Source organism: Rhamphochromis sp. 'chilingali', assembly GCF_963969265.1.
Source record: "Rhamphochromis sp. 'chilingali' genome assembly, chromosome: 13".
Lineage (NCBI taxonomy): Eukaryota > Metazoa > Chordata > Actinopteri > Cichliformes > Cichlidae > Rhamphochromis > Rhamphochromis sp. 'chilingali'.
In genome coordinates this window covers 28,305,706-28,327,955 of record NC_137940.1, presented here as the reverse complement: position 1 = coordinate 28,327,955, position 22,250 = coordinate 28,305,706, and the positions used below count along the sequence as shown (strand labels likewise).

The 22,250-nt window shown below is 38.3% G+C and overlaps 2 protein-coding genes across 3 annotated transcripts; one reads left to right on the top strand and one right to left on the bottom strand.

Moving 5' to 3' along the window:
• The first annotated feature begins 9,878 nt into the window (after window positions 1-9,878).
• On the top strand, window positions 9,879-15,217 carry LOC308408647 (uncharacterized protein). 2 transcript variants are annotated; one of them, XM_080901013.1, is made up of 6 exons: window positions 9,879-10,089; window positions 10,720-11,040; window positions 11,234-11,485; window positions 11,577-11,696; window positions 11,896-12,012; window positions 12,356-15,217. In XM_080901013.1, exons 1-6 carry the CDS (start codon window positions 10,041-10,043, stop codon window positions 12,544-12,546), a joined length of 1,050 nt encoding a protein of 349 aa, XP_080757139.1. In that variant the 5' UTR covers window positions 9,879-10,040; the 3' UTR covers window positions 12,547-15,217. The 2 variants fall into 2 exon arrangements, with proteins under 2 accessions (XP_080757139.1, XP_080757138.1); XM_080901012.1 differs by having other exon boundaries at window positions 11,577-11,777.
• Window positions 15,218-16,006: 789 nt separating this feature from the next.
• Window positions 16,007-21,116, bottom strand: cdx1a (caudal type homeobox 1a). Its single transcript, XM_080901621.1, has 3 exons — window positions 20,571-21,116; window positions 19,278-19,426; window positions 16,007-17,159 (listed from the first exon to the last, which is right to left on the bottom strand). Exons 1-3 carry the CDS (start codon window positions 21,028-21,030, stop codon window positions 16,974-16,976), a joined length of 795 nt encoding a protein of 264 aa, XP_080757747.1. The 5' UTR covers window positions 21,031-21,116; the 3' UTR covers window positions 16,007-16,973.
• Window positions 21,117-22,250: the final 1,134 nt, after the last annotated feature.

The following is a 22,250-nucleotide window of genomic DNA, read 5'->3' as shown; positions in this document are numbered from 1 at the left end:
GTGTCTCATGTGAGTGATATTTGCAAGTATCACTATTCCTCATAGCTTAAACTAGAAATGTGAGGAAACACGTCTGCCCAAAAGTAACAATATTACACTTCACCAACGGAAACTTTTAAAAGTGAACATTTTTTTTAAATTCTTATCAAGAAATCGAATAAGTACAATCATTCTACGTTTTTGCCACACCTGATTGTTATGCCTTATTGCAAATGAAGAAGATGACCAGAAAGTAACCTACGCTGATGTCAGGGTCAACAACAGGAGAACTGGATGGAACAAACAGCAAAGGCGGAGGCAGAGGTGGAGTACGGCCAAGTCAAGTTTTCAAAGCGACCTCGGCACACTGAACTAAGAGGAGATGACTGTATGTATGCCAAGATACAGAAAGTCAGGTGATATAAGTGGTCAGTGCTTTTACACGGACTGCACCAATAAAGGTTCACAGAGGGAGGAGGTGATATTGTGATCCTAAAGGTCATTTAATTTCTGTCTTTGTGTACAGTTGAATCTCTAACAGAACAAAGGTTATCCAAGTCACCACAGCTTCATCTTCATGTCTTCATGTTCAGCTCAAGAAACAGCTTACAGTAATAGATTTAAGCAACATCAAAGTGCTTGTTATAGACATATTACTCACAATACTGATAATATTCTGGATTTGTTTTCAACATCTTGGCATGTTATTTGTACTTAGTCATGTTATGTTTCCTGATTTTTGAGGGTTTTTTGGGATGTTTAGTTTTTCTCTAGTTTGGGATTCTTGATCATCTTTGTGTTTGTTTTGTGCTTCTGTTCCAAAGGTCTTGATGTTAATTCTGGGTTTTGAGATGAAATTTTTTCTTTGAGCTCCATAGCTTTCTGTCTATCGGGTGATGGTTATCTTCCTGTTATCTGTGTTATCGTTTGTATTTCCATTCTGTGTCTTCAGTCTTGTCTTCGTGTTTATCTCTTGTGTTTCTGTCAAGGTTGCATGTTTTGAGTCTGCCATCAACTTCCTGTTTTACTATAGTGGATTTAGTCTCTTGTTCTTTGAGTGTAGTTCCACTTCCTGTGTCTTACAATCTGTAATGTATGTATATATTGTCTCAGTCCTTGCTTGACCTCATGTCTGGAGTACAAACTTCTCAATGCATTGATTCAGCTCAGTCTTACCACACACATCCAAGGATATGTCTTCATGTTTAGTGAGCTACCCTTATAATCACAGATTGCACCTTTATTGTATGCTGAGCATCGGATGATCCAACACATAATTTGGCAATTTTAGATTTTTACATTGTTTCGAGGTTCAACAAATAAAACTTTCTGTAGGGTTTATTATACACTCATAGCTTCATGTTTGCATTTAGTAGATCTTCCTAAATGTTGATTTTACCAAATGTCTTTTAAATTCTGTCTTTAATTATTAAAAAACTTTCTGTATTTGTCTCATATGGGTCTAATTACAGATGTTGGTCCGTTGCTGTCATGATTAAAACAGCATTTATGTGAAAGTCTTGTGAGAGCTGAGAAATGAACAAAATCTGAAAGTCATTGAAGAGAAAATCTCCGTCCCGGTTTCCCTCCAAGGCGTGAGCACCGATAAGCAGAGTTTTGTCCTTTCCTTATAAGATTCCTAATTATTCAAAGTAATGCTCAAGTATGCTGTTCAGCTGGGTTAGTTACAGCGCCGGGAGTAGCTTGGGAGAACAAGGAAACACAGACTGCTTCAGGTTGCCTTCCCAAACCAACTCAAAGGTTTATTTAGTACAAAACAGCTTATATAGAGGAAAAAAAGGTTCGTGTGTCAGCAGGTTCTCAGTTCAAACCGGTACAGACCAAATAAGGAAACGTCTTCCTGCCTTCTGAGCAAAGAAGTATCCTTCGTGTAGTTTATCAGTTCAGCTACAATTTATGATCATCCCAGCAAAATACACTCCTAGACATAGAATACAGAGTTCTTTCATTAGTGAATTCTGAAACAAACCACCTGGCTTTTTAACAAGCTCTTTTCTAAAAGATAAGGAAGGGAGGATGGGAGTAAGGAAGTGGTCTCGTCTCTGTGGTATTTTCGACCTTGGGGTACCAGCCTGTGATTCTTACACATCAATTCTTGGGTCAGAGAGAAAGAGAAAAACAACTAGTAAATGGGCCTTATTGAGTAACTCTTTTCTGTATAATATCACTACAAAACAATATCCTGTAAATGCTACCATGGTATCAAAATATCACAACAGTCATAGCTGTGAAGTTTCACTTCCTGCTTCACAGTGGTGTTACATACATATATTTACATATTCAGCTAAACACCTTCTTAAACATTTAGAAGTATTTTTAAGGAAAACTATTATCTAAACTTGTGCATGCAGGGGCAAAGCAGTGCAAAACATACATGCAAAGCATTATATCACAATAAATCACAAGTGTTGGACAAAACCATAAGAGAGAGAACATAAGAAGGTATAATAAATACAGTTTGACTTCAGAACAGGAAATAATCATAAGCTAAAGGCCAGTGTGAAAATATGTGCATTGGCACAGTGTTAATGCACATGTTTTCACACCTTGTCAGTGCTTCCTTTAATGAGGAACTGAGGACTTCCTCTGACACTCAGCTAGCTGTTGGCAGCGGTGAACTCCCAAACTGTGTGTTTTACCCAAGCAGTCAGCAGTACCACCCAGGGCAGTGAACTAATGATGCTGTGAGTAATACATCAATGACTATTTCTCTGTGGTCTTCTATTCCCTGGCAGCTTATTCTTAAAAATCCTTTGTCCAATATATCAACTATCCCTCCTCTGCATATGCCTAAACCATCTCAACCCTGCAAAATGCAAAAAATAGATCAATAAAAAAATATAGTAGAACTTTTTAGACAATATTGGAATTTACTTAAGAAACCAATTATTTAGTAAGTTGCCATAAATAAATAATAATACTGAATAAATGTTTATTTTTCTTTAAACAGCTATGTCACTCTCAGACAGTATTATAGACTAGTCACCAGAGCTATCGCCTAGTAGCTATCATAAGATATCACTATGGCAAAGTAGTAAATATCAAATTATTTTTATTTTATTTTTACATTTTATTTATGTATTTCATAATAGGGGTGGGTTTTGATGATCGATTTATTGATTAAAATCAATTCTAGCTTGGATAACGTGATATCGATTCATTAAAATTCTGAATCGATTTTTTAATATAATTTTTTTTGCCCGAAACGCCAGAATCTCAGGTTAAACCTCACAACCTCAACAGTCACCAAACAGCTAAAACAGTAACTGAGAGCAGTGAATCTCACCCAACGTCACGGACACGGTCGGGGCTGAAAGCTGACAGCTCGCTGATTCTGATGTTTCGGCGGGTCTGCGCTTTGTTTTTACGCCCTTTTTGCACTGATTCTGAAGCTGCAGGTTTTATCTCTCTACAAACAATATTGACTAAACCAGCAGCAAAAGAAGATCCAAACTACGCTTCACATAAACATCATCATGAATTCCCTCTGACTTTTGCTGTTTTGCTTCCACCACGATAAAATCACACTTCATGCACAGCTCTCTCTCTCTCTCTCTCTCTCTCTCTCTCTCTCTCTGTATACTTCAAGAACAGTTTCGCGTCTAAAATCTGTTTTCTGCATTATTTGCTTGCTTGTTGCGCACAAGTCTGCCGTTGTTTACAGCGCTGTCGGCCGCTGTTGTTTTCCTTTTACTTACTTCCGAAAAGAAAACCTAATTTCTGCCTATTTTCAATTGGCTACTGAACAAATTTTAACTTTTTTACAATTATGCAAAATTACAAAACGCTTCGCTGTGTCTCTAGTAAAACCTCAGTAACTTTGCTCTGTTTCACTTCAGCAGCATCAGGTAATGTTCATATGTTGGTCAATGGGTTTCTTTCCTTTTTGATCTACTGCAGAATATTTTTATAAAATCCCAGGCCAGGAAAATCACCTTCATGTTTTTCTGTGTTTTATCCTCAGCTACTTTGACACAAAGGCATCTGCTGTGATGCTTACACCTTTGATAAAGTCTTGCAAGTGTCAGCTTTCTTTTTATAGATATAAAAATATGGAAATGTACTGATCTGAATTGTAATATATCTGACTTTCAAAATTTCCCAGATTCAAATCGAATTGAATCGAATCGTGGATCGAATCGATTTGGGACCTTGTGAATCGGAATCGAATCGATTCTAGAAATCAGTGACGATACCCAGCCCTAACCCTAACCTCTTCTGTCACATTAACCCTCTGCATGTACTCCATCACTAAATCCAGGGGTCTTCCCTCTTCTGCAAAATGCAAAAAAGCAGATGAATCATTACATGGGTTAAAACTTTTTAGACAATGTTGTTATTTATCTAAGACCTCACAGCCCATTGTTCCTTCAGTGGTGCGAGTTTCAGTCATTATGCAAATACACTGTTTATAAAATTGGGGAAACCTGCAGTCAGCTGAGACTAAAGAAGTCACTTGGATGAGTGACAAAATGTTTCTCCCACTGAAAACGTTATGTCCAAATGAACAGAATCAACTTTTGGAGATTTGCTTACCTGGATGATTGAACATGCATTAAGAAGTTTTAACCCACTTTGGCAAGGACTGCCTAAAGCTTGTACGTCAGTATGAGTAAACAGCACATAAGATGGCAGATTACAGGAACCACCTGAAATTCAGCCTCAGATGCAGGGTGAGGCATTTTACCATCGACATCCTAAAATCTCAAGAGGAGCGGACTCGACAGAGACTTACCATGCTTCTAGATGAGAATACTCTTAAAAGGGTGTTTGACTTCACTGAGAAGGCTCATCTAGCACAGCATAAGACGTCTAAGACCAGGCAACAAAGGAAGTTTGACTTACTTGTTGTACATCGGAAACCACAGCAAAATATGGAGAGTGTCTTCAGCGACCAGAAGAGAGAAGGATGCGACACCGAGGATGTGGACAAGTGGGTGAAGAATTTGTCTGACAGACAGCTCACCCAAACAGAGAAATACATCCTTGCTAAAGGGTTGAATTTTGCTGTCACGCTTAGTGACGAAAATACTTATGAGCCCCTGAAACGAGACCCAGGAAGTTGTTACAGGAAGAGAGTGATAGACTGTCTGAAGCAGTTAGAAGAAGAAAATGCTATTGACCAGACCTCATACCACAGGCTATACCCAGGCGAATCTACACCAAGTCTGTATGGTTTACCGAAGATACGTACACAAACAGGTTGCACCTTTAAGACCGATTGTCTGCATGATCAACTTGGTCACCTATAACATCTCCAAGTTTCTGGCTTCGATCCTCAACCCAGTGGTAGGCAGCTCTGAACACCACGTCCAGAACACTTTGGATTTTGGTAAATGGCCTGTATTTGTATAGCGCTTTTCTAGTCCCTAAGGACCTCAAAGCGCTTTACACAACCTGTCATCCACCCATTCACACACACATTCACACACTGGTGATGGCAAGCTACAATGTAGCCACAGCCACCCTGGGGCGCACTGACAGAGGCGAGGCTGCCGGACACTGGCGCCACCGGACCCTCTGACCACCACCAGTAGGCAACGGGTGAAGTGTCTTGCCCAAGGACACAACGACCGAGACTGTCCAAGCCGGGGCTCGAACCGGCAACCTTCCGATTACAAGGCGAACTCCCAATTCTTGAGCCACGATCGCCCCGATTTGTGATTTGTGCAGCTTCTCGCCGCTCAGTAAACACTGACTGTCACACTTTGTGAACTTGTTTTGATCTCATGATCTTCTTTGTTTTAAGGTATATATTTTTATATTTTGTTTTAAGGATTTTGTTGAGAAGGTGAGAGATGTCATTATGGAGACAGATGAAACTATGGTCTTGTACGATGTTACATCTCTCTTCACTTGCATCCCAGTCACAGAAGCGTTGAAAGTAGTTCGTAAGAGATTACAGGATGACCCCAACCTCAGCAACAGGACCACTCTCAGCATCAACCAAGTGTGTTTGCTTTTGGAGCCGTGTCTTCATTCCACCTACTTCACATACAAGGGTCAGTTCTACAGGCAGAAACATGGGTGTGCCATGGGTTCCCCAGTTTGACCCATCGTGGCCAATTTTTACATGGAAGAAGTGGAAAAGAGGGCTTTGTTATCCTACCCTGGAACACCACCAAGTATGTTCAGGTATGTGGATGACACCTGGGTGAAAATCAAATCTCAGGACGTACCACAAATCATGGATCACATTAACTCGATGGACCAACACATCAAATTCATCAGGGATGATATGAAAAGTTGCAGGTTAGCCCTCTTAGACTGTGAGATTTCCATCAGTAATGGGGGACATGTAAAAGCAGATGTGTACCGTAAACCTACGCATACGGATCAGTATTTAAGGTTTGACTCTCATCGTCCACTGGAGCATAAACTGGGTGTCATCAGGACACTAAGACATAGAGTGAACACCATCCACACTGACACAGTGGCCAGGAAAGCAGAAGAACATCACATCAAGGAGGCCCTGAGTAAATGTGGTTAAGGCACCAAAAGAAAGCTCCAGCTGATCCAGGAGAGAAAGACAACCGCTAAGTGATCCCTTATGTGTCAGGAGTATCGGAACAGCTGAGAAGCACTTTTTTCTAAACACTGGATCTCTGTGGCTTTTAAACCCCAAAGCACGCTGCGCCAAAACTTGGTCAACCCCAAGGATTAGAACCCCGACACAAACAGAGCTACTTGAGGCCGCATTTGTAGGCCGATTACGTCACAGCAACGCGATGAAGGCTGTCCAAATTTGTAGACTTCTCCAAATGCAGCCGACAAATGTGTCCTCCTTTTCCCCAAATTTGAAGGATGGTTCGGGTGTATCCTTCGTGGCCCACCATATCCCAGAATTCATACCGTGGCCTAGCCAATTCCAGTTTTAAACAATGGCGGCCGCTACTAAGTTTTTAATATTACTCTTTCTGGATCGCAAAATAAACTTTTAACATATTTTCAGGCGAGAATGTAGCTGTGTAAACTTCAAATATCTGCTCAGTTTATCAAGATATCACATATTTGCAAAAGTGCTCTGACGTTTTCGGAGACGTCTGTTACCCACCAGCTCAATAGCTAGCCGGGAGCTTGAGGGTCACTAGAGCCGCCGAGAACGGCAAACTCCCGGCACATCATTTTCAGATCACCGTGGTCTTTTACTACTCAGGTTAAACATAATATATAAGTCACTTAGACAACCTAAAATGTTATTGTTTGGCTTTTTTCAGTATTTTATTTGTTTGTGAGTAAATCGGTTTGGCTGAGATTAAAGTTATTAGATTAGATTAGATTAGATTAGATTAGATTAGATAAAACTTTATTAATCCCCCGGGTGGGTTCCTTCTTTGTTTTCATACAACTGAATAAACGTCAAACCGAAAACTGATTAAACAGAAGTGTGAGATGGTCCAGAATTTACACCAGTGTCCTGTTATATTTAGATAGCAAGGAGCAGACAGCTGAGTTTATTACACTCCACCGAGACAGCAGTGACACAAATCTGAAGGCTAGACTGTCCAATTTCACAGCTGTTTACTTCCGGCCTACCCGACCTTCTGAGGGCCCGGCCCACGTAGACTGCGAAGGCTGGGTCCTCAGGAGGATCCAGCCCATGAATTTGGACACAACCGTAGTGTACGCTGTTACGTGCCAGGAGGATTGCCAGGATTTATACATTGGGGAAACCAAACAACCTCTGGCGAAGCGGATGGCACAGCACAGAACAGCTACCTCGTCAGGCCAGGACTCTGCAGTCTATTTACACCTACAATGATGAGGATGTGCACATCTTTCGCCATCTTACAATGCTGTGATTGCAGCCATTCCTCAACTCTCTGTGAATGGTACTCATGGCCATTGATCAGTGGTCATGAGAATTTGCATAATTATGATGAAGGTGACCTCCCAGCCCATTGTTCCTTCAGTGGTGCTAGTTTCAGTCATTATGCAAATGTACTGTTTATAAGATTGGGGAAACCTGCAGTTGTTGTTGTTGTTATTGTTGTTGTTGTTGTTGGTGGTGGTGGTGGTGTTCTTGTTTAATAACTACCAGCTTATAAAAAGAGCACAACAGCAGATTTGCAGATTAAGGATTTTCATTCTCCTGTTATTAGAGACATCAAGGCCTCATCCGAGTGATCATTCTCCAACATGCAAGTAAAAACCTGGTTACATCTACCATGACACATAAGAGACACACAGAGCTACTGTTAATGTATATATTTTCAGACACTGAACTCTTTGGATATCAGTGGTAATGTGATAATGAGCTGCCACCAATCGGTTTAACATTGTCCGTAATTTACAATTACATAGATACATTTGGTGCAAAAAGGATTTTGATGAAGTTTTATGCTTTGCTAACTGGACCCAGTAAAATAATTTAAATATTTGGTTATGTTCTAGTGAGCTGTGCTCATAGGATTCCCCCTCCCCTCCCCCCCTCTCTCTTTATGTCACACGCACACAAACACACATTCGGACATTTGGCTAAGCTACCAGTTTTAATGATAGATTTCTTAAATGTTTAACTTGTATTTGCATACTTTCTGAGTGGCAGCAGGACACTGAAAGAGAGCCTTCTACTGCTAACCCTTCCTTAAATGTAAGTTATGGTTTTTGTTGGTATTTTCATGTTAAAATTATGAAACAATGAAAGGTTATATTTATAAGTAAACCAGAAGGTGAACCATGACGTCACATGTGTTTCAGTGAATATTAACTTTGTTCAATTGTTATTTTCATCAAGCTTTTATTACAACTTTAACCATGTTAATTGTTATCAGTAATTGTAATAAGCAAAAAGCCTGATCATTGCTGTGAGGGTTTAGAAAGATTTGTGTAACTGTGCTCCTCTTACAGAAGGTAAATGTAAAGATGCTGATTTTCTGTACTGACTGCTGATCTTCATCCAATGAAAAACACCTGTAGACTGGAAAAAACTAGTTTTCTTAAAATCACTTTAGTCGGGATGTTAATTATTCTTATATGGAAAGGAACACAAACCAGGAGCCTGCATGTTACTACTGACCTGCTCTAACCTCGAGTATCTGACTCAGTCAGGTTGTCATCCTGTTATTTCTGACTGCCCACCCGGACACAGCAAGCTCTTCCCTCAAAACACTTTTTTAAAAAGTTTTTTTTTTTTTTTGGGGGGGGGGGGGTGATAATGTGATGAGATTTACAACTGACAATATTAAATCTAAAAAGTATCTGTGAAGCTGCCAGAAACAAAGAAGTCAAATAAGCAACATGTGCATCCAGTAAATTCCGAGGCTGTATAATTCATTACCACTAGAGGGAGACATTGTGTAAAAAACAAACAAAAAACAACCCCGTGATCATTATTGTTCAGGTTTTAAAATCAAATAATAAAACCTCTACCTCTGTTTAGTATAACTGTAATCTGTTTTATTATATAAAACTGTCTTTCTTTATTAAAAGATATGCATACATTCTTAAGATTTGCACTTACATTTGTGCTGTCCACCCCACACACCCTTTTTTCAATTATCTAAGTTTAATCTAATGAGTTTTAAAATACTGAAGTCTTCTAGTATGCAGTGTGTGTAAAGAATCATTACTCATAATGTTGTTGTAACTTCTACCAGTTTGGTAAGGAAAGCTTAAGTGGTTTAGAACGCTGGATTATTATTATCATTGTTATAAGACATGATGTATTATTATTCTGCCACCTAAACATGTTTGTGTGATTGATTGTTTCCATGTTAATCTATAATATGTCTTAGTCAAAACGTCTTTTAGTATAAATGATAAACGTTTCCTTCTCTTCCTCTCAGTCTATCACACATGAATTTTCTTTTTCGTCAGGGCTAAAAGGGGAAGAAAAACTGATACCACTTCCTTTCATCCTCTCAGTGCATGAAAAGGTAACTTCAATACGACCTCACGTAAAGATTTTCACACATTCTCCTCTGAGGCTGATCACTAACAGGACACACTGCAGTCTGTTCAGAGCGGCACACACATATTTGTTTTTGAGAAAAAGGGTTTGGAAGCTGCTGACGATCAACAGAAGCTCAGCAGCTGACATGGAAGCTGTAGTTGGACTGCTACTGATGTGGCTCGGATACTCTCATGGTGAGCTTTTCATGTTGTAATTCATCATACTTCGTTTCTGTGCATAAATAGCATGTTTTGCAATTACAGGATCCAAGACTGTCAATGACAGACGTTTTAAAAAAGAAATTATTAAATAAATTCATTTCTTGACATGTCGAACATAATAACAGTGCTATTTTCTGAAGTCTTTAACTTTACAATAATGCTACATTCTAATATCATTTCAACATTTTAACATGAATGTGCACTCTAACAAATTTTTAGGGTTATTTTACTACAGTAAAATGTATTATACAGACAGTATGCTAACAAAAACTAAAAAATGAAAACATTCTAGCTTTAACATCAATCATTTTCATAAACAACACAATATCATAATTATAGGGTGAGTTAAATATATTTTTAAAATGCTAAAATTGAAAAATTCACTAAAGGATTTTTTTTTAGAAAAACACTGGGCGACTTGCAAAATTCAAAACTCAGACATACAGTTAATTATCTGTACTTCTACTGATATAACTGATTTAAGATGATTTGTTAAATGTTCTTCTAAAACATTTAAACTTAAATGTCAGATGGAGCTGTAAGCTAAATCATTACTGTTTTTTTTAGTTTTTGCTTTTGTTTTCTTTTACATTTTCCATGCAGGTGTGGAAACTCACTGTGATGGCAGACAGGATGGAGCTCAGTGTTATGGAGCTTTGGGAGGAACTGTGGACATCCAGCTGATTGACAACATCTCAGAAATATTTAGATACCAACTGTTAAAGAATTCATCACCAATACTATTTGTCAGAAATAATACGGTTATTTCTAATACCATAGCACAGAGGTCTCTCATTTTTCTCAGTAATCAAACATTTAGGATCAATAACCTGAGTAGGAATGACGGTGGTAATTATACCCTTCAAACCTCTGACTCAGATGGAAAATCATCAGGCGAGTGGACTTTACAGTTGTTCATTCAAGGTATTTTTTTTCTCTGTTCGGAACAAATTATAGATAGGCTATACATTTAACATTGTTTTGATAACCTTAGTGATATAGCACAAAATACACAAGCTACATGTATTTTATGCTTTCCCTGTTCTTCATTAGACAGTATCAACAATGACAAAGATTTAAATTTGAAATCTAAGTTATCTGTGTGTGTTTCTCTCAGCTCCTGTGTCCTCTGTCCTGCTGGTCTCTGAGTGTCTGTCTCAGAGAGAGATGAGGGTGTCCTGCTCCTCTGAGGGAGGGGACAGTCCTCAGTACAGCTGGACTCTGGATGGACGCACACTGACAGATGCTCAGCTCCTTTCTGGAAATAATGAGACTAACAACATCACTCTGAAACAGCACGTCTCAGGACATCTGGTCTGCTCAGTCAGGAACAACATCAGTAATGTCTCCAAAGAACAGAAGACCTGTCGTGAGTGACAACATTATGAATGAAAGTCAATAATAACAACTATTTCACTTCGAACATCTTTCTCGAATTATTTGTTTTTTTTTTCTGCCAGGCTTCATTAACTGCACCTCAATCAATGGGACAGAGATATTAGGGTGGGTGCATGTGGACAGTAACAGCCTGTGTATTGAACCAACAACAGAACCTACCCCAGTCACACCAACTTCTGTGGGTAAGGAGACTGGCACAGTGTCAATTACACAATTCAACAATGAAACTGTGACTTCCAACAGTGATGACCAATGGTACATTAGTAAGTGAAAACTAACTAGATCCACTGATGTCACTTTCTCTTTCTTTATGTTCCTTTACAAAAAACATACCTTTGATAACTGAAACATCTGTTTTTATGTATTTTACTTTTGAAACAGCCAATTTGCCACTGATCGGTGGTGTTCTCTCAGCACTGGTATTTTTCTTACTTGTGGGTGTGGCGGTGATCTGTGCTCAGAGGAAAAAACAAAACAACAAACCTACAAAACCAAAAGGTACAAAAATTCTTCTGTCACATATAAAATCTGTGGGTATTGTTAACTAATAAGCTTCAACACAAAAGCCGAGTAGACCGCTGTGTACAAAGGTAACAAAATCTGTCGACTATAAACTTAAAGCATTGCCAAAGAACTCATTTTAAAACCCATTTTTGTATCTGACTCATTTTCTCTAGTCTATGAGCTGAAGCTAACCAGGTCTTTCTGCAGCAGATATCACTGTGAAAATATTTTTGAAACTCTTATAACGAAAGCAAAAAAACTTCACAAAAATTAAAAACCTTTAGCTGTTAACCATCTGTAATACTGTGCTTGTAACAATCTTCTTGCTACTCTGCAGAGGATGAATGTGACCAAGATGTAACCTATGCTGATGTCAGGATCATGAAGCAACAGGGGAAGCCAGCGGTGCAAACAACAGAGGCGGAGGTGGACGTGGAGTACGGCCAAGTCAAGTTTTCGAGGCGATCTCGGCACACTGAACCAACAGGAGATGATTGTATGTATGCAAAGGTCCAAAGATTCCGGTGATTTAGGTTATTGGTGTGTTCACACAGACTGAAGGTCCATGGAGAGAGGAGATGATGTCAAGATGCCAAAAGGTCTTTTATTTAATTCAATTTCCCATCAGAAAAATAAAAACCTTCAGATTTCATACGTATTGATTTTCTTTGCTTTCACTGTGATTCTGTTATATAAAAGAGCATCAGCACACTCAGACTTAGGTGACATCTGGGTTATCATTTCATATGACGCTACACAAGCTGCGGTAGTTTTGTAGCTATTTAACATTTCTAAACATAATTATTCATATTTTTCTATTAGCTTTTATATTTATAGGATGTTGTAATAGTTTTAATCGTAGTTATAATTTATGGATATTTTTTATCTTATTTATTGTCTAAACACTGATAAACTGCATTATTACTATAGTTTTAACAATACATGATGCACTCATTTATCCTAAAACGGCCAATTTCAATCTAGTGCCACAAAAAAAATTCCATTTAATTAAAGTGTGATTATTAAACACATGTGGTTAATGACTTGTGATTTACACAAACCTAATTACTAACAGTGTAGTTTGTAGGTGGAGGTTGTCTTCCTTTGGCTCTTCAGTCCAAAGATAAATTTACAGCGAAGTGTTTCAGGAAGTTCACAGTAAGCAGACGAGAGAGGGGATTTGTTTCCATGATGCAAATACTTCTGCTTTTTTCTCAGAAGTTGGTTTTCATTCTTTCTTCTTTTGTTTTCTGCTCAAACCGTTTGGATAAGATCAAAGTTCAATAACCACTTAGAGCAATAATACAGTGGAGTGGGCTGTGTAGGTTTAATCGTGACACTGGTTGTTAAAAAAAAAAGAATACGTTTTGTTTCAGTGTATCAAGACCAGCAATCTTATAAATACTGTCTCCTAATTGCCTTCAAATGTAAAATTGATTCAGAAATTCAATTTTAAAATGTAAAGACACCTCTACTTTTCATTTTTAAACTGTACTTTAAATGTTTGTGTTGATGATTTGTGACTACACTAAAAGGAGTTCAGTGAACTAGCTGTAGTTTGAGGAAGAAAGTTGTTTTACTGCATGTGAGATTCTGAGCTGAAGCCACCTGTTTATCATTTAACAGCATCAACTTATGTTTTCTATATTTAGTTCAATTACACTTCCTACGTGTTTGCGGTTCGAGTTTAAGTTGTACCTGTCAAAAAAAAACAGAGATGACATCATCAGTCTCTTCAAACAGTGCATGGTTTTTAATCAAATATAAGGTTCTAACTTGCAGGTTTGAAGAACTGCCGTTATCCATTCAAATGATTTTAAATTAATAAAAGGTCAGCTGAACAAAAATCAGCTGAAGCAGATGTTTTAGCGTTAATCAGGAGGTGGAGTGAGAGTCATGGATGGAAAATTATTTTGGCCTGTGTTAAAACTAAAACTAAGTAATTATGTTTAAGATGAATAGCTGTTAAAAGGAGAATCACCGTTGAAAACAGGATAATGCACATGTTTAGACCAAGTCATTAATCAGAGATTACAGAGATTCAAGATTCAAACGTTTCATTGCTGTTTGAGTCTCAGACAGATGCACGTGCAGAGCACTGCACGGTGAACCTTTTCTTACAGATGCAGAGTAATTCTAAATAGGGTCATTCACAGTCCCGGCATCCTTGGTGTGGGTGTGAACACGGTCAGGCCGACTATCGCGTCTATTTGAAGCACAGGAAGGCCGATAACACATTTGTATAAACCATATTTTAAATGAAATGGCGCCGAATGAGTTTGGTCCCGTTCGGTTTACTGTAATGTTTGCCCATTTCAGTTCCTCTTTTCTGCATTTAGACTGTTTTATAAAAAGAAGAAAATACCTTTCATGGTTGAGTGTTTGCTCCAAAATACTGGTAATATTTTTGTCACCTGACAAATGCAGAAGTTGCAACTGTTGGCACAAAACAGATGAAATACATTTGGTTAGATATGGGGTTAAAGATTGATAACCATGCACTGACTTTATGCTGATTTATACTGCCATAAAATTGGTGTTTATGGTCCATTACAGTTGTAGTTTCCTCAGAGTTTATTTTTTGATCATGTGATCAGTCAGCAAATGCTGCTTTGTACATCAGAGCGCGCCAGTATGAGCAACGTTGTTTTTACCTTTTAATGCGTGTGTGGCATAGGAAATGCAAACGAGTGAACTGTTGCACATTCACTATTGAGAAGCTGAAGCACATACACACCAGGGGATTTTATAATTGTCGTGACATGATCATGTGATGCTGCCTCGCAATGCCAAAGCTGTTAAACTATAAAACCAGACTGGCGCCAGTTCTCTGGTCTTTAGCACTTCAGTTTTTAAATTGATAAAAGCCTTGAACTATAAATACTTTTCAAACAGAATATCATTTATATTTTTAATGCAAGAGAATGAAAACATTTTTACATGTTTTTTTCTTTAGTATTGTACAGTACAGATTTTGTAGTTTAATTGGTACTTTTTTTCTGTAAGACAAAGTGTGTATGTAAGACTTTGTTTTTCCACAGACAGTTATAGACACATGCACACAGACACTCAGCCATACATACAAACCGCATTCACGCATGCATGCACAAACAGCACAAAACAAACACACACACAACTGCCTAATAAATAATGCAAATTACAAAACCGAAAACCAAAATAGTCCTGTGTCTTTCCTCTCTTTCTGTAACCTTTAATACACCTTGTACAAATTGAAAATTGTTTTCCTTTTTTCACACAATAAAAAAAGAAGAAAAAAGATTGTTAAGGAATGTAAATGTGTTTATTTATTGTTATTTTTTTTGTAATTTAAGGATATACAATTGAGGTCATCTTAGGCTTTATTGTGATGAATTTCATGTCAAGGTCAAGGTCATGTTTATTTATATAGCACCTTTAAAACAACCGGAGTTGACCAAAGTGCTTCACAGGCAGCCAATAATAAAACATAACAAAAAGGAAATGTCAAGGTTTAGATCGAATTAAAGGCCAGAGAGTAGAAATGAGGCTGGAGCAAAGACTCAAATGTAGAAACAGATTCTGCAGTTCTAGTGTGAAATCGTAAGTCACCTTTATTTTTAAGTCTAGTTTATGGAAGTCACATCTGATTGGAAGACCTCTGACAGGAGTGTGAACATAAAAAAAGATCTAACAAATAAAGCGTTGTAGGCTCATTTAGAGTCTTAAAAGTGATGACAGGAAGCCAATGTATTCGTTTTGCGCATTTATAGATAGAACTTCATACTAATGTTATATTTCTTCATCAAGAAGCCTTTTCCTGTAGAAACTGTGTTGTATGAAAAGCAAATTGATCCACATGAATGTGGCTAGAGCAAATTAACAGAAAATACAACTCTAAATCAATAAAACCTCAGTGCTGAGGAGAGGGTTTAAGCTGCAAAGCCAACATAAACTCCACTTGAAACGCACAAAAGCATGCACAAACACACTGAAATTCGGAAGAGCTAAATTAGAAAACAGTGACTTTCTTACACTCTAAACATTTGTGATTACACAACTGCACACACTGCACTGTTGATAAGTCAGTCATTTATTTAGAAATGGAAAAACCTTTAATCGTTAGGTGACTCATACCTACTAAATTTCCACATCTTTTGTTTCTCCTTCCTTTTCTTTAACATTACAGTGAAGAAGTATCAAAATGTGTCAGCATTTCTTGCTTGTACAGCACATCCTTTAACATTTCATATATACAGACATTGGGTTCTAAAAAAAATAGAGAAGTGTAGACATTTTTTAAAATAAAACGAATATATCCAGCTCCATGCCAGAGCTGAATGTCTGTGCCACAGCGACTGTAAATCACGAGTCATGCAGTTGAGCAATCTTCAGCAGTTTTTCAGGATGTGGCTAAACTCTCCTGTCTGAATGTCTAAAACCAGTGACACTTTTAATAATGCTGCCCTTGCTTTGCTGCAGCTAAAATGTAGAGTAAATGCATGTTTTCAGAAAAACAAAAAGAACAATTTAACCACCTTTCGAATTAGATATCTGCTTTCCCCATCTGATTTCCTGTAACTTCAAGTTGTCATAAAAAAGGCGTGTTAGTGTCACGGTACTGCCTTGGAAACAAGAAGAAAGGCTGTCAGTTTTTTTTCTTTTTTATATCTGCATTTGCATTATATTCCTGTTAATGGATACATATACAAGGAAAAGACAACAAGAAAGACACTAATCCTCTTTCTTGGGCATGCACTGTTAAAACGCTATCTTGACGTTGATAATGATTAACACAAGCAAGTGGAATAAATGCCCACTCGACTCGATCCATGTGACAAACGTGTGGTGGTGACATTGTAAAATAGAGGTGATCTTCATGTGAATCTTTTTCATTCGTTCTGTGGTGAACTTGTACAACTATTAAAAACATTATTTACACACACAGATACAGTGCCAGTCTTTCACATAGACTTCACCTAGTACTCCTCCGATACTGCGTCTGACAAAATGTTCCTGCTGGGGCTCACGGGGTTGTGGGTGTCACTGTGTGCACACAGTACAGGTGGGGTGGGTGTGGTTGTTGAGGCCTGCTGGGAATGCTGCAACTTCTTCCTGTTGATCTTCCTCTCCTTGGCACGTCTGTTCTGAAACCAGATCTTCACCTGAGACATACATGCATGAGATATCAGCATCAAGAACGTTTCTCAGTTAGGGAGCATTATGGCTTGTTCCCTAAACAACATCAAAAGAAACAGCACATCATTATCGTTTTCATTTCTTCTATAAATCGCTTATTTGCTGCATTAAAAGGAAGTTGAAAACTGCAGCGACTTTGCTTTCTGTGGTAACGTTCCCTTGCCTTGCTTCATCTACTTGAAATTTAGTAATCTCTGACTTTCCCAGAATTACTCTGGGAGCTACAACAATTGCACTCAGCTGTGGTTTTAAGAAGCTGCAAGGGCAGGCAGAAGAAACAACAAGAACAGCATAATGACAGTAAGATTGAGGGTTTCACCATTAACACTACTTATGCGTTTGGCCACATATGTTAACATTACGGTTTGCAGAATTTGTTTTTTTCTCTGGAGCTCGTTTCTCCAGAGGGGATTGTTTGAGAACATTGTGCTCACATGTGCTGCATTAGTAGAAACCCTACACTTAACCATGGGAATAAGTAAAATACAGCACAGTGGTAATAGATGGCCTGCAGATGCAGGGTTTTTTTTCTAATGCACAATAACATCAACAAAATAAATCCAAGCTCCACCTTCCCTGTTATCTCACATAAGAAAAAAAAAGAAACCCACAAATGAGATAATAACCCTGTAACACAAAGTTAATGCCATATTTGAGATCTGTGCATCATCAGTGGTACACTGTTTACAATCAGATATCTGCAGTATATGCAGATTTATGCGGTGAGCATGAAATTCCACAAAAATGCCAAGATCATTTTTGTTATACCCCATGTGTGTTTATACACATGGGGTATAATAAGTATTGAACACATCACCAGTTTTCAAAGCAAAATATATTTCACATGGTATGAAATTCTGACCAGATGTCAGTAACAACCCAACCAGTCTGCACATGCAAAGACAAATTAAACTGCGGATGTCCATAAACTATGTGTAATAATAAGAAGTGACACAGGGAAAAAGTATTGAACACATTTACTGACATTTATTTAATACTTCGCACAAAAGCTTTTGTTGGTGATGACAGCTTCAAGATGCCTCCTGTGTGGAGAAACTAGTCGCACACAAACAGAAATTCAAATCCTGAAGGCTCTGTGGGCCTCTTCTATGAACTCTGGGGTTTAGTTCTTTCTATAGATTTTCAACTGGATTCGGGTCATGTGATTGGCTGGGCTATTTTTAGCAGCTTTATTTTCTGTTTCTGAAACCAGTCAAGAGTTTCCTTGGCTTTGTGTTTGGGATCATTGTCTTTCTGAAACGTCCACCCCTCGTTTCATCATCATCATCCTGGTAGATGGCAGAAGATTTTCATCAAAAAAGTCTTGGTACATTTTTCTATTCATCCTTCCCACCTCTTGGTGGTTGGTGTTTTGGGGTGATATGCATTGCCCTATTGACCTCCTAACATGGCGTGTATTTTGCCATCCAAAGAGTTTATTTCAGTCTTATCTGACCAGACTATATTCCCCCCAGTATTTCACAGGCATGTCTAAATATTGTTCAGCAAACTTTAAACATGCTTCAGCATTTTTGGCAGTTAAGTGGATTTCTTTGAGATAATGATAGAGATAAAGGTTAAACTCCGGTAACTAAAAAAAAAAGTCATTATTTTGTGGTTCTGGCTTTACAAGGTTAAAAAAAATTAGGGCATATTTTTTATACCCCTAACATAAACATGTTAAATTTGCAGTGACCTTCCTTATTATTGTCACTCACAAAAGGGGGTGACAAATATATACTTCTTGGCCTTGGCCTATAGATTTGTTCGGGCAAACCACGGGGGGTTTGCACGAACAAATCCCACATTCTGTTTCCTAACTGAGTTTCAACAGTAACGAAACACACTCTGTCTCATTGCTTCATGGGGTTTTTCTGCTGTGAGTTTAGTTTATCTCATTCGTTCCTCTTAAGGAGGAACCTAAAAAAAGAAAAACAGAACATGTGGTTGGCTACTTTAAAAGTGTTAGGCGTTTGTAATTCTTTGAATGTGAAGAGAGAACGCAAAAGTTACACAGTCTCACTGTCCTAGACAGTTTCTATATATTTTCTACATTGACCGTTTATTTACTCTAATCTTCTCACCTGCCTCTCGGAAAGGCTGAGTGCCATTGACAGCTCTGACTTCCTTCTCATTGTGATATAGCGGTTGAACTGAAACTCTTTCTCAAGCTCCATCCTTTGGTGGTCAGTGTACACCACCCTGTACTTGTCCTTAGTGCGAGTCTTCCCACCTAAATCAGACAAAAAAATTGCTTTTTAGTAAAAAATCAATAAATATTAAGAATAGTAAACATAAGCACAAAAATAAAGACAGTGAATGTAAGTAAATAGAGTCATTTTTTATTCATGTGTATGGCCCACATCTTTTTCAGGAATTAATAATTTTGTGTCAGTGAGTCACGAAATGTGTGTGTCGTGACCAAACAGTCTGGTGCCACGTTCAAGTTCAGGCGCCACTTAAAACCTCATCAATTCTACTAATCGTGCTCACACTATAACGAAGGCAAAGACTCCCCACTGCATTGCATCAGTGCTTCTCCTTATCACCGTGAGTGCTGTCTACACAGCTCTTTACATAGGCAGCTATTCATTGACACGCATGTTCACATACACACTCAAGAAACTAGGAGTCACAGTTATTGATCAGAAAACTAGCTCATGTGACAGCATTGATCCAGCCACACCCACACACACAGATACACACAAGAGGGTTAAGAGAGGGTTAGCCTCTAGAGGAGACTTCGTTTAACTTCTGCAGACTTCCTGCACTTCCAGTGTTATCTATCCAGTTTGTCACCATCTCACACCCACCCAGTGGACAGAGAGGGTGGGGTGTGAGACTTGTGTAGACTTCATGGCCTCCACTGTTAGCTTTGCATTGACATCTCACAGCATGATTGTCCAAAGAGAGGCGAACACCTTGATGAATGTGCGCCTGCTGAAGTTGGGTTTGTTTTTCACTTAAAACAGGTTTGCATGTGTTTCTCATGTGTTACCCATACTTGTACGTTTTTTTTTTTTAGGTTTAGTTAGTCATGCAACCACAGTGACAGCTACAAAGGTAACCCAGGAGGTTGTGTAATCTCCTTCCCCTATAGGATGTGTCTTATCAAGATGCTGCATTTCCTGTTTGTGTCACTTGTTAACATTTAAGACAGCTAATATGTGATCAGTCACGAGAATGAAGAAGAAGAAGAAAAAAAAACAGAGACAAGTGCGTTTGAAGTACTCCAGATAACAGATATTTGTATGCACGAAGCAACTTTAGATGAAGATGTTACAAATGTTCTTTATATCTGTATAATTCACTGAATACATTATGCAGACCAAAATAAGCCTATGATTAAGAATAAGTATGACAAAGTAAAGTCCCACCTGAAGTTGTTTGTTTAACGGGCTCCTGTGGTCTTTTCCTGGGAATGAGGGGATCCTGTCCGGAGATGAAATTGTAAGGGGTGAGCGATCCCCCTCCAGCGGCGGAAGGAACGTTGCTCAGATCCGGGTAGGTGAAGTTGACCTGCGCGGTGTTGGGGCTTGACCCCGGGAAGCTGTAGGGATACTCCTCCCGGGGCGCGTAAAGGGGGTTCCAGGTACTTGCCGACAAATCACCGACTCCCGTGACGTGATGGTGGTAGCTGGGGAAGTCATACGGAGGCGGAATGTACTGACTGTTCAGTGACAGAGCCTGAGCCGTTTGTCTGATAGAAGCAGAGCTCGGGTACATCCCGGTATCCTCGCTCGACAGGTAGGGTGAATCTCTGGAAGACCTGGAAAAATCAAACCTCCAAGAGCATGTTAGGCCCCCGAGTTTATCTTCAGCAAGCTCTGTTTTCATTTCAGTCTAAGGTTCAGGCTACCTGTGCAGTAAGACTACACACCTTTATAGATTTACTGGCAAGGAGTTCGAAAGTATCATCCTGACGTCACGCTTTACCTGAGACTCACCTGCCTGCTGGTCTTTGCGACGTCAGGGCAATGACCCCGATTTACCAGGTTTGCCCTGATGAATCATTTTGATAAGGCGGTACAATGTGTGGAATGCGTGGGAAGTCCATGTGCCTCCGCGTGCATGTATATAGGGGGCTTAGATTCAGCGCAGAGACTACAGGCCAACACCAATAATAATAATAATAATAATAATAATAATAATAATGATACGGACAGAGGTGGAAGGAAACAAATACACAAACAAACAAGCAGGAAAACATACCACTATATGTTTGTTTGTTTTTTTCAAAGCAAGGAAAATTTTAAAATATAAAATTACATATGTTGAAAAATGATCAGGTCAGGATTTCCGGTTACCCATAAAGACCTCGTCTAGCCATGCCGAAGATTTAAAAAAATGCACATTCATTTATTAATTTATATTTTTATTTTGATATAGTTTAGCTTCTTATTTTAAAGCTTAAATGTTGTTTTTCTTCACTGTCAACTTAATCTTCATACACTAAAAAGAACTTAATTATTCAACCCCAATAAACATGCAAGTAAAACATTTGAGTAAGATACAACTTAAATATATAAAATTAAAGGTTTATTTACTCAAATAAGAAATCGTGAGGAAAAACGTGCATTGTATGAACTAAATGTAAACCAATCAAGCATATTACATTTGCATACTGTATTGAAAAAAACATGGAAAATGTACATGTAATTAAATTAGTTAAAGTCCATATTTTAATTCTATACATCACAGGAACATTAGAACATGTAGAAAACATAGCTGTAGAAATGGGCTGCTTCCCTTCAGTGGCAGCTATGGCTCTGACCAGATAATACACTTCAGTATCATCATTATGGCAAATATAAAGAATTTTTTATTCTCTTAAGCTGTTTAATATACATTTGTAGTCCTTCAGACTACATAGGTTTTTCTCCTATTTTGTCTTTTTCTTTTTTAGTTTCTCACAAAACAAAATCGAACATGGTTCTCCTTTGTAACTCTTTGTGTTGTGAGCTTGATTAACCAGAAAAACAAATGATAAAAATCCTGAAAAACCACTCCAGTGCTCTTTATCATTTATAGTCTGCTCTGATGTAAGACCAATAGTG